This window comes from Bos indicus, chromosome 4, assembly GCF_029378745.1.
Source record: "Bos indicus isolate NIAB-ARS_2022 breed Sahiwal x Tharparkar chromosome 4, NIAB-ARS_B.indTharparkar_mat_pri_1.0, whole genome shotgun sequence".
Lineage (NCBI taxonomy): Eukaryota > Metazoa > Chordata > Mammalia > Artiodactyla > Bovidae > Bos > Bos indicus.
In genome coordinates this window covers 15342224-15355284 of record NC_091763.1, presented here as the reverse complement: position 1 = coordinate 15355284, position 13061 = coordinate 15342224, and the positions used below count along the sequence as shown (strand labels likewise).

At 39.0% G+C, this 13061-nt stretch overlaps 1 protein-coding gene across 5 annotated transcripts; it reads right to left on the bottom strand.

Moving 5' to 3' along the window:
* Positions 1-574: 574 nt before the first annotated feature.
* Positions 575-9221, bottom strand: TAC1 (tachykinin precursor 1). 5 transcript variants are annotated; one of them, XM_019959547.2, is made up of 7 exons: positions 9043-9216; positions 8509-8640; positions 7389-7485; positions 6894-6938; positions 6397-6420; positions 4779-4832; positions 575-1173 (listed from the first exon to the last, which is right to left on the bottom strand). In XM_019959547.2, exons 2-7 carry the CDS (start codon positions 8629-8631, stop codon positions 1124-1126), a joined length of 393 nt encoding a protein of 130 aa, XP_019815106.2. In that variant the 5' UTR covers positions 8632-8640; positions 9043-9216; the 3' UTR covers positions 575-1123. The 5 variants fall into 5 exon arrangements, with proteins under 5 accessions (XP_019815106.2, XP_070643620.1, XP_019815107.2 ...); XM_070787519.1 differs by lacking the exon at positions 9043-9216 and adding an exon at positions 8846-8985; XM_019959548.2 differs by lacking the exon at positions 6894-6938 and having other exon boundaries at positions 9043-9221.
* Between the last annotated feature and the right edge of the window lie 3840 nt (positions 9222-13061).

The window sequence follows — 13061 nt, the reverse complement described above, 5'->3', positions numbered from 1 at the left end:
TTCTGCTGGAGTGTTATGGGCACTCGTAATTCACAGGCAGTTCTTAGATATGTAAGAGAGGGGCTCTATCTTTGTTACGGGGATGATGCCATATTATCAGCTCCCTATCTTTCTGCATGTTCCAGTGACCTTTGTGAGAGTTTGGTTTAGTGTCTCAATTCTAGTGAGACTCAAACACTGGTACGCTTATCCCTGGGCTTTAAGGAGGACTGAAATAGTACTGTGCTGATGTTTTACTCAACAAGGAAATAATCAGTAAAATTCATCTTTAAAGCAGGTTGTTGCTTTATTTGTAAAAAGGAATCATAAGCACTTGTAAACAGAACTGAGCCTTTACTGTTTGGATAACCAGAATGTAACTGTTTTCTCCATGAAGGATCCCATGCCAATGACTGAACAACAGGCGCACGTGTGTGGGAAAGAGAAACTCTGATTACATTTAATCATTTTCCTTAAGAAAAAGAAATTTAGTAGCTTTATGTTTCATTATTTTACATCCAAAACAGGTTGGAACATATCCTCTAAAAGAAAGGTTGCCATTAGACGTAAAGGTTAATGAAAGAATAAGGCCCAATTTAAGATACTTTTTCTTTTATTTAAAATGTTAACTATTACAACACATTGTACAATAAAATACCTTAGAATCACAGTAAAACTTTTTAAATGTCTCTATATAGTCACAAAACATGAAACATGCTGCAGGGATACAAACACAGTTTGATACCAACTCTCAGCACATTTTCACCATGAAAACAAATGGAGAAGCACAGCCTATATGTGAATTTCTTTTCCTTAGTAGTAGCTGATGTGACTGCTTCCAAGAAACAGAAATGATTCCTTTCTTTGGAGAATATATCTTCGATAGGTTTTTACAACTTCATTGAACACTGTGCTTTGGGGAGAAATTACCACTGATTTCTACTTCTGACTGAGTTGTCAGATTAGAATTACAACACATTTTTTTTACAACATATATTGCCACAATATGAAAAATAAATACTTCTTGAGTTTTAAACTCAAAACAACAATTATTAAATAAATAATTATTCCTCATAGTGCATGTTTCATTTTACCTTTCCTTGACCACTGACACAAATGAAGCTCAATAAATATGTTAGGTAGTCTATTTACGTCTTCTTTCATAATCCTGCATCACACTCCTTTCATAAGCCACTGAGAACAAAGAGAAGGTAAAGGGTTTGTTAAGAGGATCACTGACACAGATAAACAAAGTTCAAGGCACAGGAAATTTATTTTAAACTCATTACTTTATCCCTCGGAGAAGGCGATGGCACCCCACTCCAATACTCTTGCCTGGAAAATCCCATGGATGGAGGAGCCTGGTGGGCTGCAGTCCATGGGGTCACGAAGAGTCGGAGACGACTTTATCCCTGCACTAAAGTATTTCTAAGAGTCTTATTTGTGCATCTTCTGTTCGGGTCTCAGTCTTTATCCTGATTGACAGTGATCTATCCACAGAATTCTTGGTTATTTTGGTCATCCTTATAGACTTGATGCCCTCAAAGTATACTTCCACAATATATTGCAATATTGATTCTCCATAGCTTTCTCAAGCAGTGACAGACACCTTGGTGATTTACAGAAAAGACAGTGCCTAAAGTAAACAGGAATAGTAGGAGGATGAAAGCAAAATGTGGGACTTTTATTCCAGGATATAGTCAACCAACTATATATAGGTCATGGGCCAAGTCCAGTCTTTTCTTGTAAATAACACTTTATTGGAACATGGCCACACCCATTCATTTATGTATTGTCTTTGCCTAAGTTAAGTGTTGGTTGCTCAGTCGTGTCTGACTCTTTGCAACCCCACACACTGTAGCCCACTAAGCTCCTCTGCCCATGGAGTTCTCCAGGCAAGAATATTGGAGTGGGTAACCATTCCTCTCTCCAGGTGTCTTTGCCTACTTTAACATTAAAATGGCAGATCTGAGTAGTTCCTCCAGAGACTGCATGGTTCACACAGTCTAAAATATTTACCATCTGGCTGTTTACAGAAGAAGTTTGCTGATTTCTGGTATGTGGTGGTGGTGGTTTAGTTGTTAAGTTCTGTCTCATTCTTGTGACTTAATGGACTGTACCCTGCCAGGCTCCTCTGTCCATGGGATTTCCCCAGCAAGAATACTGGAGTGGGTTGCCATTTCCTTTGCCAGGGGATTTTCCTGATCCAGGGGTCGAACTCATGTTTCCTGCACTGGAGGCAGATTCTTTACCACTAGGCACCAGGATAGGGGTACCTAATAGTGTGAAGGTTTCTTCCTGTCCTCTGGATTCCTTCCAATGACAGACTGTCCATGAGACTAAAAACAATCTCATTGTCTGTAAGTAGGGTAATTGTACCATCTAAATACAACATAGTTTAACTTACCTCCTAGCACCCTAAATGGCCTGTGAAACACTAATCACTGTTTCCAAAGGTATTTAACATATAGCTAGCAAGTAATTTAAGTACTTTGACTATGTGGAAAGAAAAAAGTACCAAATTATATTATTATATTAAACATAATTTCAAAGGGGTCTGTAGCCACAAAAAAATAAGGATCAGATTGTTGTGATCAAAATACTCATTTCCATTTTTCATTATTTTACCTAATACTTTATACACTTAGATTTACATGATAAATGATTTTTAAAACTACTGCACTTTAAAAAATTCAGTATGCATGGATAAAATACTGACTTTAAATAGAAAGAACTGTGAAAGACATCAGGAATCATAGATGCCACTCTAAACAATTTTCTCAGTGAGAAGGGTTTGCTGAAAGAGAAGGTAGGTAGAGGCTCCAGTGTTGTCACTTCCCTCCTTTACCACTGAGCAGATGCTCATTAGTACACAGCATTCACTTAAGTGAGGTCAACAATAAGCTGAATGTTTTTAATAGTGTACATGTCAAACATGTACAAAGCTGACAAGCATTCGTAACATAATTCTATTCCTCAGAGAAGGGAGGTAAATGTAAACTGACCAAAGACAGATTAGTGATCAAGCTGGAAAACAATGTCTTAACTGGAAGCAAAGTTCTTACCTGGTCCTCGAACCCTCTAAAACCGCAAATGTTTGTGTGTATGAACTGATGAGGGTTTCCCTGGGAAGATGGTTTCTAGGCTTGTCAGATTGTCAAAGGTCCTTACCACAACAGGGTAAGGATCAGATGGCTTTAGAAGGTGATAGACACTATGACAACCTTGCCTCAACTAATTATATGCCAAAGTACCTGATTTGTTATAGATTGCATGTTTGCCCATGTTTTCCTTTGATATTTTCTTAACTAAAATGGAGGAGCAAAGATTTAGTCATTGATTGTGATTCATACAATGATTCTATTTAATACTATCTATAATTATATTACTATTTTAAGTACCTTTAATAGCATCTAATTTGTTCCAAATTGCACATATCTATATTATTTGTACAGTTAAGCATGTTCTGAAACCTGTATCAGTTCTGGAAATGAAAAGTTGATGACTGGCATGGTTTCAAGAAAACCACAGGTATATAAGGGCTAGTGTACACTTCTGATACATATAACGCCAATGTGGTTTAAACTTATATTCCATTTCTAAAAGCTGGAAGATAATACATAGCAATAAAACAATTTTAGTGTTTCATTATGTACATTCACAACTTCTTTAAAATTGAGAACCCTCCAAATTACTGATGAAGAAATGCAAAAGTAGTATCTAAATTTTCAAGGTAGAGAATCAATATATAGGCTAAAATACCTCATTTTTGCTTGACTTTTTAAGATTAGTTAAGTCAGCACATCTTAGTTATAGATTTTCAGGAAACTGGAAATACTCTAAATGGGTAAGATGGGTGATGATTACTTTCTAGTTACTTACATGATTAGTATTTTAATTCTAATTTCACTGAAGGTAAACAGAGAATTTGCATAGCTTTCCTAAGAAAAATAACCAATGGATTATAAGGCCTGAATGAGCTTAACAAAATATCAGTCTCTAGGAAAATGATACAGGGGTTATTTAACCTTGAAAATACTATGATGAATGAGTTAAGAAATGAGTTTTCAGATCTATACAAGTGGCATTTACATACAATATAGAAATTAAAGAAAAGAAAGGCTTTATAAGGCAGGCTTTATATCAAGTGAAAGAGTTGTTCAGAATTAAACTGGGTTATGAAGAGAACTGTAGCACTCCTTCTCTTTAAGGGTTTTATAGCCAGGACTGATTATAACCCTCTAGGATAATTTGATGGTTTCTCTTTTTAAGGCACTGGAATGGACTATGTTACTCTCCTAGTGTTAAACATTCATCAGGAGGTATAGAGTATGAGCTATTATAATTTCATAAAGAGCAAGTGATTTGTAAAAGTGGATTTCTTTTTGTTTATTTCTGTGTTAGAAGACTGTCAGATTTAACCTTTTGTAAGATTTTCTAATTAGCTTGGTTTTAATCCCCCCTTCACCTTCCCCACCGCTCTTAGTTCAGTAAGGTAAAATGTAGCTATTGAACAGATATAAGAGAAAGGATATTGGACTAGCCCAAAGATTCGGGTTAGGTAATGATTAAAAGGGGAAGGCACTAGGAGTTTGAGAATGATAGACTACTGTTGTGGTATTAGCTCGCTCAATCAGCTATAAATCCATTCTTGGATTTATTTATTGCAATTAGATTTTTTCAACATAGGTACTCATTTTAATTTTATTATTCCTGTTTAATAGTTTGAAAAGAATGCCTTAGAGAAAGTAGAGTAGATTTAAGATACTGTTTATGTCCAGTCATGGTTTTATACATACCAGAATTTAAAGCTCTTTTGCCCATTAGTCCAACAAAGGAATCTGTTTTATGCCCTGGAAAAATACATTTAGGGGTATTTTAATATGTATATATCTGAGGAAATAAACTGTTATAACTAGTACCAAGAAAAGCAAGCTTCCAAATATATGCCTATATAATAAATGCATAACTATTTCAAGTTTTGATGAGCCTGAAGAAATAAAGACTCCTAGTAAGTCTTAGTAAATAAAATAATACAATGAAAGCACTTTTCTCAATTCTACAGCTAAATATTAGCAAATATACTTTATTCATATTCTATTTTATGTGTTTTATATAATGCTTTAAATATTGTTGCTATTTGAGCAAGCTTTGATTTTTTAGGAAGTCAACTTCACATATGTGTGATAGAAATATCCTCATATTACTGAATATGCTATATTTCTCAGGAAACTAAAGCTAAGTTAAATCAGAATCCTATACTCAATAATTATAAATTTCTAATGGTCATTATTTCTATTTCACTGGATTAAAAAAATATTTCCTGTGGAAAAAGTATGTTTTGAATTAATAGAGTACATTTATTTTCATCACATAGAATTTTGCTATATATAATTCCTTTGAAAGTAAAATCCTGAGAAAATAAATATGAATAATATTTATTTATTTTCAAAGATGAAACCTTTAGAAAGGATTATTATTTTAACTCTAGTGGTAGAATGTCTCTTGGCTTATACTGCATTAGCTTGGTTTATACTACATGGCTGCTATCTTAATGTGGCCTGCTCTGCCCTTGGTGAGCCAGAATCCAAGTTGGATTGGACCTTGGGCTAAGTGAGTGTGATTAAGATGGATCCCTGGGACTTTCTGCAACTCTGGTTCCATTAACCAGGAGACTGCAATCTAGTGACCGCCAAGTGCCACGATTCTGCCACCTTTGCTGCCCTAAGAATGTTTCGCTATGCTTGGAAAGACTGAGGTCTCCCATCCCATCATGGGATCACAAAACTATTGATACATTTCTGTCTTTACTTTAGTATGGATTCTCTACTTAGACATTCACTTCATCTTCTTAACTGACTGCTGGATTACTCTAATAAATTATGTCAACATGGAATCCAACATACTAAAATGAACTCGGAGATGCCTATAAATGCTTCAATTTTTGTTTTTGCTTTTGTTTTTGCAGTGGAAGTGGCAGAGTGAAAATGAGGGAAGAGGAATGTGTGATGGATTTTTACCCCTAGGATTGAAATTCTTACCTAAAACTAACAATTTGTATGAATTAAAGGACTCCTCCCTCCTTCCCTTTTTTCCTCTTCTTTTTTCTTTCTTTAGCAGTTTAAAATAACAACAAATATTTATTATCTCAGTTTCTATGGTTCAGGAATTCAACAACAGTTTAGCTGGGAGCTAAAGGATTTTTAATATAATGCATCTTTATGGTAGGTATGATATGTTTAAACAACAGAACTTTAAACAATTATGTTCTGGATGTAATTGAGTATCCTCCATTCTTAAATCGTGTTAATTAAAAATATCAAGTCCTACATTACAACAGAAAATTAGATATATAAAATGGAATTCAATATAATTTATATTTGCATTTGATAAATGTCAAAATAATTTGGAACTTACTTTTGTGAGAAAGCTGGCCATGTCCTATAGAAAGAAAGATAAAATTAGCAAACAATAGATTTGTTTAAAAGGAGCTACATTTTTAAAGAGAATTATAAAACAAATAGATTTTTAAACTAATGCAACATTTCTCATTCATGTACTATCCTGAGGAATATAGCAAAACCATAAATGCTAACCAAATTATTAATAATAAAAGCAATGTTTTAGCAAAAGGAATAGTTTTAAGTGGTTTACATGGGCCACAGATTCAAACTGAGGTCTTTGAGAATTCTGAGGTCTGCTAATAACTGCCTGACCATACCACGTCTCTTGTTTTCTTATGAGACATGCATTCAAGGTCCATCACCTCTGATTCTCAGGAGAGAGAGAGCAAACACATCTCTTCAATTCAACAGGCATTATCAAGAATCTATATTTGAGTCCACAAAAGGCTTTCTTCATTTTCACACATGTGCATTCACAATAGTAAAATAAAGATTTATAGAAATGTTTACCATAAAGGGCCTTTAACAGGGCCACTTGCTTTTCAATTGAGGAATCTGACAAGAGACAAATTGACGTTAACCACACATTCCACTGATGGTGTGATGAATTCAAGGAGATTACTCTTCTATCAGAAGACACTGGCAGCTGAATCTACTCTAACCCCAGTGATCTAAAGTCAGTTTTCCACAAGCACTGAGAACCTACTGAGTACCCTGAGCCTTCCTGTTGCTTGTGAGTTTGGATCCTTGGGCAAGGAAGCACTTAGCTAAGGTTGGTTCCTGTTCTTGGTGGTTCAGATGGATCTCCCTCCCTCCGTGGGCACATGTGTGTTAGTGAGGTGAGGGCCAGAGTCGCGCCCCAGGAGATATACCCCTTTTAGAGTGGAAATCTCTGCTCACAGAGCAAGAGAGACTGGGTGCTCTGAGCACCAGCTAAGAGCCTGGGTGGGAGTGTATGTGTGTGGGTTGCCCAGAGAGACAGGGAAGGACGACTGCCCATCTCACCAGCATCCCGTTTGCCCATCAATCCAAAGAACTGCTGAGGCTTGGGTCTCCGAGCGATTCTCTGCAGAATATGCTCAAAGGGCTCGGGCATTTCCTCCTAGAGGACAAACACACGGATTATCGGGCCTGAAGGCAACCAGTTCGAGGCACTGGGATTCCGGAGTGCGTTCCAGCCTTGGGCAAATCCTGGCGGTGGGGCCAGGCCAGGATTAGAGAACCAGCTCCGAGGAGAGAGGAAGCCGAGCTTCCTCAAGCCTGGGCGCTCCCCTCTCTCCACCCCTCCCCGCCCAGTTGCTGTCCTGCACCTCCGCCTCCTGCTAGCCCAGCCTTGCCATTAGCGGGACGCGCAGTGCCTCCATGCCCTGAGAGCGCTTTCCGTTCTTTGCTCCCAGCACCCGGACCCTCACTCAGCAGCCTCTCAGCTACCGGATTTTGTCTCATCTCAAGCGCTGGCTTCGGCGACCTATCACCGCCCTAAATGCACACAGGTGTGTGTGGCGGGAGGAGGAGAGGGACTGGCCGGGGATGGTAGGTAAGGTGACAGCGCTTTAGAAGCGACTAGCAGTGCGTGACCCTCACTGTTCCCGCTGCATGTGGGTCCCTCGCGCAAACAGCCTGCGAGCAATCTAAAGGAAAACTTGCGGCTATGTCTTCAGGTCAGTAAAATAGAAGTCAAAGCCGGAAGTTAGCTTCCCACCCACCTGCGCCTCTCCAGGCCCCCAGCAACTGGCCACTTGCCCCTGCTTTTGCCTGCGTCGGACGCGCTCTCCTCTGTGTCTGCCCAGCGTTTCCAAACGCCAGGCCCTTTTTTGCAGAGGGATGAAACCTTGTGAGGTTTCCAGTCTTGTGAGGATCCCGGGATTCTTAGGGAGGGTATTATTCCTCCAGAGAGTTCCTGAGTCCCGACGATGGAGAGGAAACTTGGTTCTTGGTTGCGGGACCCAGGGGAATGACGTTCCTTTACAAGCCCTCGCAGCGCGCCCCACTGCCTCTGGCTGTGATCCCGGAGCCCGCTAGGGTAACTAGGATGCTATCGCTGGGGGTGATGGTGGGATGGTGGTAAGTGACAGCTCCTAAACCCGTGAAGAAGGGCGCAGGCCATCTAGGGAACGGGTCTCACCTTGATCTGGTCGCTGTCGGACCAGTCGGACCAATAATTGAAATCATCGTTGGCTCCGATTTCTTCTGCAGACAGTTGAGTGGAGATGAAAAAAATCACTGCCAAGGCCACGAGGATTTTCATGTTGGATTTCTGGGAAGAGTAGGGAGAAAAGGCAGAGGGGGAAAAAAAAGAATTTTTGATTCCACGATAGGACTCAGGGCAGATTGAAACAAGACAACCCACCTAAAGGGCTAAAGTCCTGCATGTGCACGTTAGGAAAGAAAAGCCCTAAAAGCTTCTCAAATTCCCTTCTTCCTAGACCCCAAATCCCCAGCTTCCAACCATCAATCCATACCTTCAAGCCAGGAGGCTGTGCGGGTGGAAGACAAGGAGGGATAAAGCACTTGGGATACCCGTTTCCTCGCAGCTCCCTAGTTGTCCCCCCGGGTGTTTCCCCGCTGTCCGCAGCAGCCGCCCATCCAGCCCTGCTAGACGCCGCCTCCTAGCGGTGCGCGGTGCGGAAAGCGCGCACTACAGCGCGCGGGCACTTACCGCAGCTGACCCGCCCGGGAGGTTCCTCTGCTGGTCTGAGCACTCGCGGGGCGCTGCGCACTCTCTCGGTCGCAGCAAGGATGGAGGAGGTCAGCAGCGCGCTCTTTTGCCTGCTGGCTGCCGCGCGGTATTTATCCCAGGCTCGCCGAGTCTCGGGACCCACGTGACGCGCTCCCCACGCGACTTTCTGCTCAATATTTAATTAACCGCCTCCTCTCCTTTCGCTTGCGTCTGATTGAGAGTTTCCGAGACGGTAATCCGTCGGTGCGCATAACATCTGGACCCAATTGGGTTCGAAATGACGCAATTATAGGAATATCGAGTTCTCGCCATCCAATACCCAGCGGCCTGTCTTCTTCCGTAGGCATATCTGACGCCCCCTCCCCTCTTTCTTCGGAACGAGGTTCCATGACACCTAAGATTACTCATCAAAGCAAAGTGACTCATTCCTCGGACTTAGGCAACTTTTTCGTGCCATGAGAGGATAAGTTGCACTTCTAAGGATGGCCAAATAACTTCAGATATTAAAATATTGTCGGAAATCAGGCTAAGAAAGAACTCCAAATGGGGGGGGGGGGGCATTCCCCCCTATTTCCGTCTACAGAGTATCTTAAGTGTTTCTGAGATACAACATCTTTCTGTGAGCAGAACAACCTTCTCTCAAACCAACTAGAATACTGGCGTTTTTTTTGTTTTTGTTTTTTTTGTTTTTGTTTTTTTTCAGTAATACAAAAAGACTTTCCAGTCCCATAGGATTTCAAAGGATGAAAGATTTATTTTACGTTTTGGAGACGCGGGCATTTAAACGTAGCATTGAACGAAGAACTTTCATATCAGTGCCATTTTAGGATATCTTTTGTTCCAAGCTAGCTATAGTTACCTTCAAGAAACCCCTAAGATATGTATAGGCTCATTCCTGTTTGTCACTAAAGGTCTCTTAAGATCCTTCATAGATTTCTCGTGTGTGTAATAAGTGTAGTGAAGATGTTAATTGGACAGTCATTATCAATACAAGGCTATTAGGCAAATAGCTTCTGTACAGATATCACGGGTTTTCATGAGCCCATGGTTTGCCTTGTAAACTAATGACTGTTGTATCTGGGGTGGTGTTGTGTTCTCCCCTTTCCTTAGTAAACACTATGTTTTCCAGTTGATTCTGATGTTCTTAGTATAGTGCATAAAGGAAATAATTTATTGCAACTGACTTAGAGCCAAGATTTTTTTCTCTATTATTTTTTGTTCTTTCTTAAGTGACCCTGATGTTTGAATTTTTGTGTGTCTATCTCATTTCTTTATGCCTAGCCTTACACCAGGAGGCATTCTATTCTTTCTCTTTATAATTTTTTATATGGAAAATTATAAACTTGTACAAAAGTAGAGAATCATCCACTTGAAACAATTTGCAAGTTTCACTTTGTATTTCCCCACAACTCAGATTATTTCAAAGCAAATCTCAGACATAATTTCAACTCTAAATATTTTGTCATGTCTATACAAAGGATAAAAAAATAAAAGAACTATGCTATTATTCCACCTAAAAGCAACATAAAATAATTCTTTATATTAATGTCCAGTGTTCAAACAGTCCTCATTGTTTTATGGGTCCCTCCCCCATACACTTTACTAGTTGATTTCAGAATTGTAACAAAGTTTATAAATTGCAATTAGTTCACCTATCTCTTAAATCTTCCCTAATCTATAGTCCTCTCTCTCTATTTTATAGATAAGAACTGCTCAGTATAGTGTCCTGAGTTTGGGAGTTTGCTGATTGCCTCCTGATGGTTTCTTTTAACTTGTTCCTCTGTTCTATTTCCAGTTAATTGGTATTTGTATCTAGAAGTTTAATGTCATCTTGGTTTGCTTTTTTTGACAAAGTTACTCTGCATGTGGTGTTAGGAAGCACATGATATCTGGTTGTTTCTCCTTTTGAGAGTTAGCAGCTGTTGCTGACCATTTTGGATCCATTAACTTAGTAGTACTTACAAAATAGTGTTACTATGATTTTAAAATTCACTTTTTATTTATTATTCAACCTATTCCTTCAATATAAAAATTTTTCTCAACAATTATGTAGTTACTCTAAGACATGGCTAATAGGAAAGATAGGATAAGTGCTTGATTACTTCCTTTTACCAATTATTAAAATAATGAGTTGGTAAATTAATACATTCAAATATGGCCCTCCCCCCTCCAAATTTAGTATCATTATGACCTCATTTATTTAAACACAATTGAAGTATTTCCATTCTTCAAAGAAAAATAGAAGGCCTCCTTTTTTTTACTTTAAAAAATTTATTTATTTAATTGGAGGCTAATTACTTCACAATTTCATAGTGGTTTTTGCCATACATTGACATGAATCAGTCATGGATGTACATGTGTCCCCCATCCTGAACCCCCCGCCCACCTCCCTCCCCGTCCCATCCCTCAGGGTTGTCCCAGTGCACTGGGTTTGAGTGCCCTGTTTCAAGCATGGAACTTGGACTGGTGATCTGTTTCACATAAGGTAATATACATGTTTCAATGCTATTCTCTCAAATCATCCCACCCTCGCCTTCTCCCACAGAGTCCAAAAGTCTGTTCTTTATATCTATGTCTCTTTTCCTGTCTCACAAATAGGGTCATCATTACCATCTTTCTAAATTCCATATATATGCATTAATATACTGTATTGCTGTTTTTATTTCTGGCTTACTTCACTCTGTATAATAGGCTCCAGTTTTATCCACCTCATTAGAACTGAGTCAAATGCATTCTTTTTAATAGCTGAGTAATATTTCATTGTATATGTGTACCACAGCTTTCTTATCCATTCATCTGCCGATGGACATCTAGGTTGGACATCTGGGACATTCCATGTCCTGGTTATTGTAAACAGTGCTGCAGTGAACATTGGGGTACATTTGTCTCTTTCAATTCTGGTTTCCTTGGTGTGTATGCCCAGCAGTGGGATTGCTGGGTCATATGACAGTTCTATTTCCAGTTTTTTAAGGAATCTCCACACTGGTCTCCATAGTGGCTGTACTAGTTTGCGTTCCCACCAACAGTGTAAGAGGGTTCCCTTTTCTCGGCACCCTCTCCAGCATTTATTGCTTGCAGACTTTTTGATAGCCATTCTGACCAGTGTGAGATGGTACCTCATTGTAGTTTTGATTTGCATTTCTCTGATAATGAATGATGTTGAGCATCTTTTCATGTGTTTGTTAGCCATCTGTATGTCTTCTTTGGAGAAATGTCTGTTCAGTTCTTTGGCCCATTTTTTGATTGGGTTGTTTATTTTTCTGGAATTGAACTGTGTGAGCTGCTTGTATATTTTTGAGATTAATTCTTTGTCAGTTGCTTCATTTGCTATTATTTTCTCCCATTCTGAAGGCTGTCTTTTCACCTTGCTTATAGTTTCCTTCATTGTGCAAAAGCTTTTAAGTTTAATTAGGTCCCATTTATTTTTGCTTTTATTTCCATTACTCTGGGAAGTAGGTCATAGAGGATCCTGCTGTGATTTATGTTGGAGAGTGTTTTGCCTATGTTTTCCTCTAGGAGTTTTATGGTTTCTGGTCTTACATTTAGATCTTTAATCCATTTTGAGTTTATTTTTGTGTATGGTGTTAAAAGTGTTCTAGTTTCATTCTTTTACAAGTGGTTGACCAGTATTCCCAGCACCACTTGTTAAAGAGATTGTCTTTTCTCCACTGTATATTCTTGTCTCCTTTGTCAAAGATAGGGTGTCCATAGGTGTGTGGATTTATCTCTGGGCTTTCTGTTTTGTTCCATTGATCTATATTTCTGTCTTTCTGCCAGGACCATACTGTCTTGGTGACTGTAGCTTTGTAGTATAGTCTGAAGTCAGGCAGGTTGATTCCTCCAGTTCCATTCTTCTTCCTCAAGATTGTTTTGACTATTTGAGGTTGTTTGTATTTCCATACAAACTGTGAAATTATTTGTTCTAGTTCTTGATAGGGATTACATTGAATCTATCGATTGCTTTGGGTAGTATACCCATTTTCACTATATTGATTCTT

What these genes read in the sequence shown, in the direction of transcription:
- TAC1 (XM_019959547.2), bottom strand. Translation starts at nt 8,631, where the DNA reads ATGAAAATCCTCGTGGCCTTGGCAGTGATTTTTTTCATCTCCACTCAA. An exon ending in CCGACAGCGACCAGATCAAG is followed by an intron (nt 7,486 to 8,508) that starts GTGAGACCCGTT and finishes TTTGTCCTCTAG; the next exon opens with GAGGAAATGCCCGAGCCCTT. An exon ending in GATGGGCAAACGGGATGCTG is followed by an intron (nt 6,939 to 7,388) that starts GTGAGATGGGCA and finishes GTCTCTTGTCAG; the next exon opens with ATTCCTCAATTGAAAAGCAA.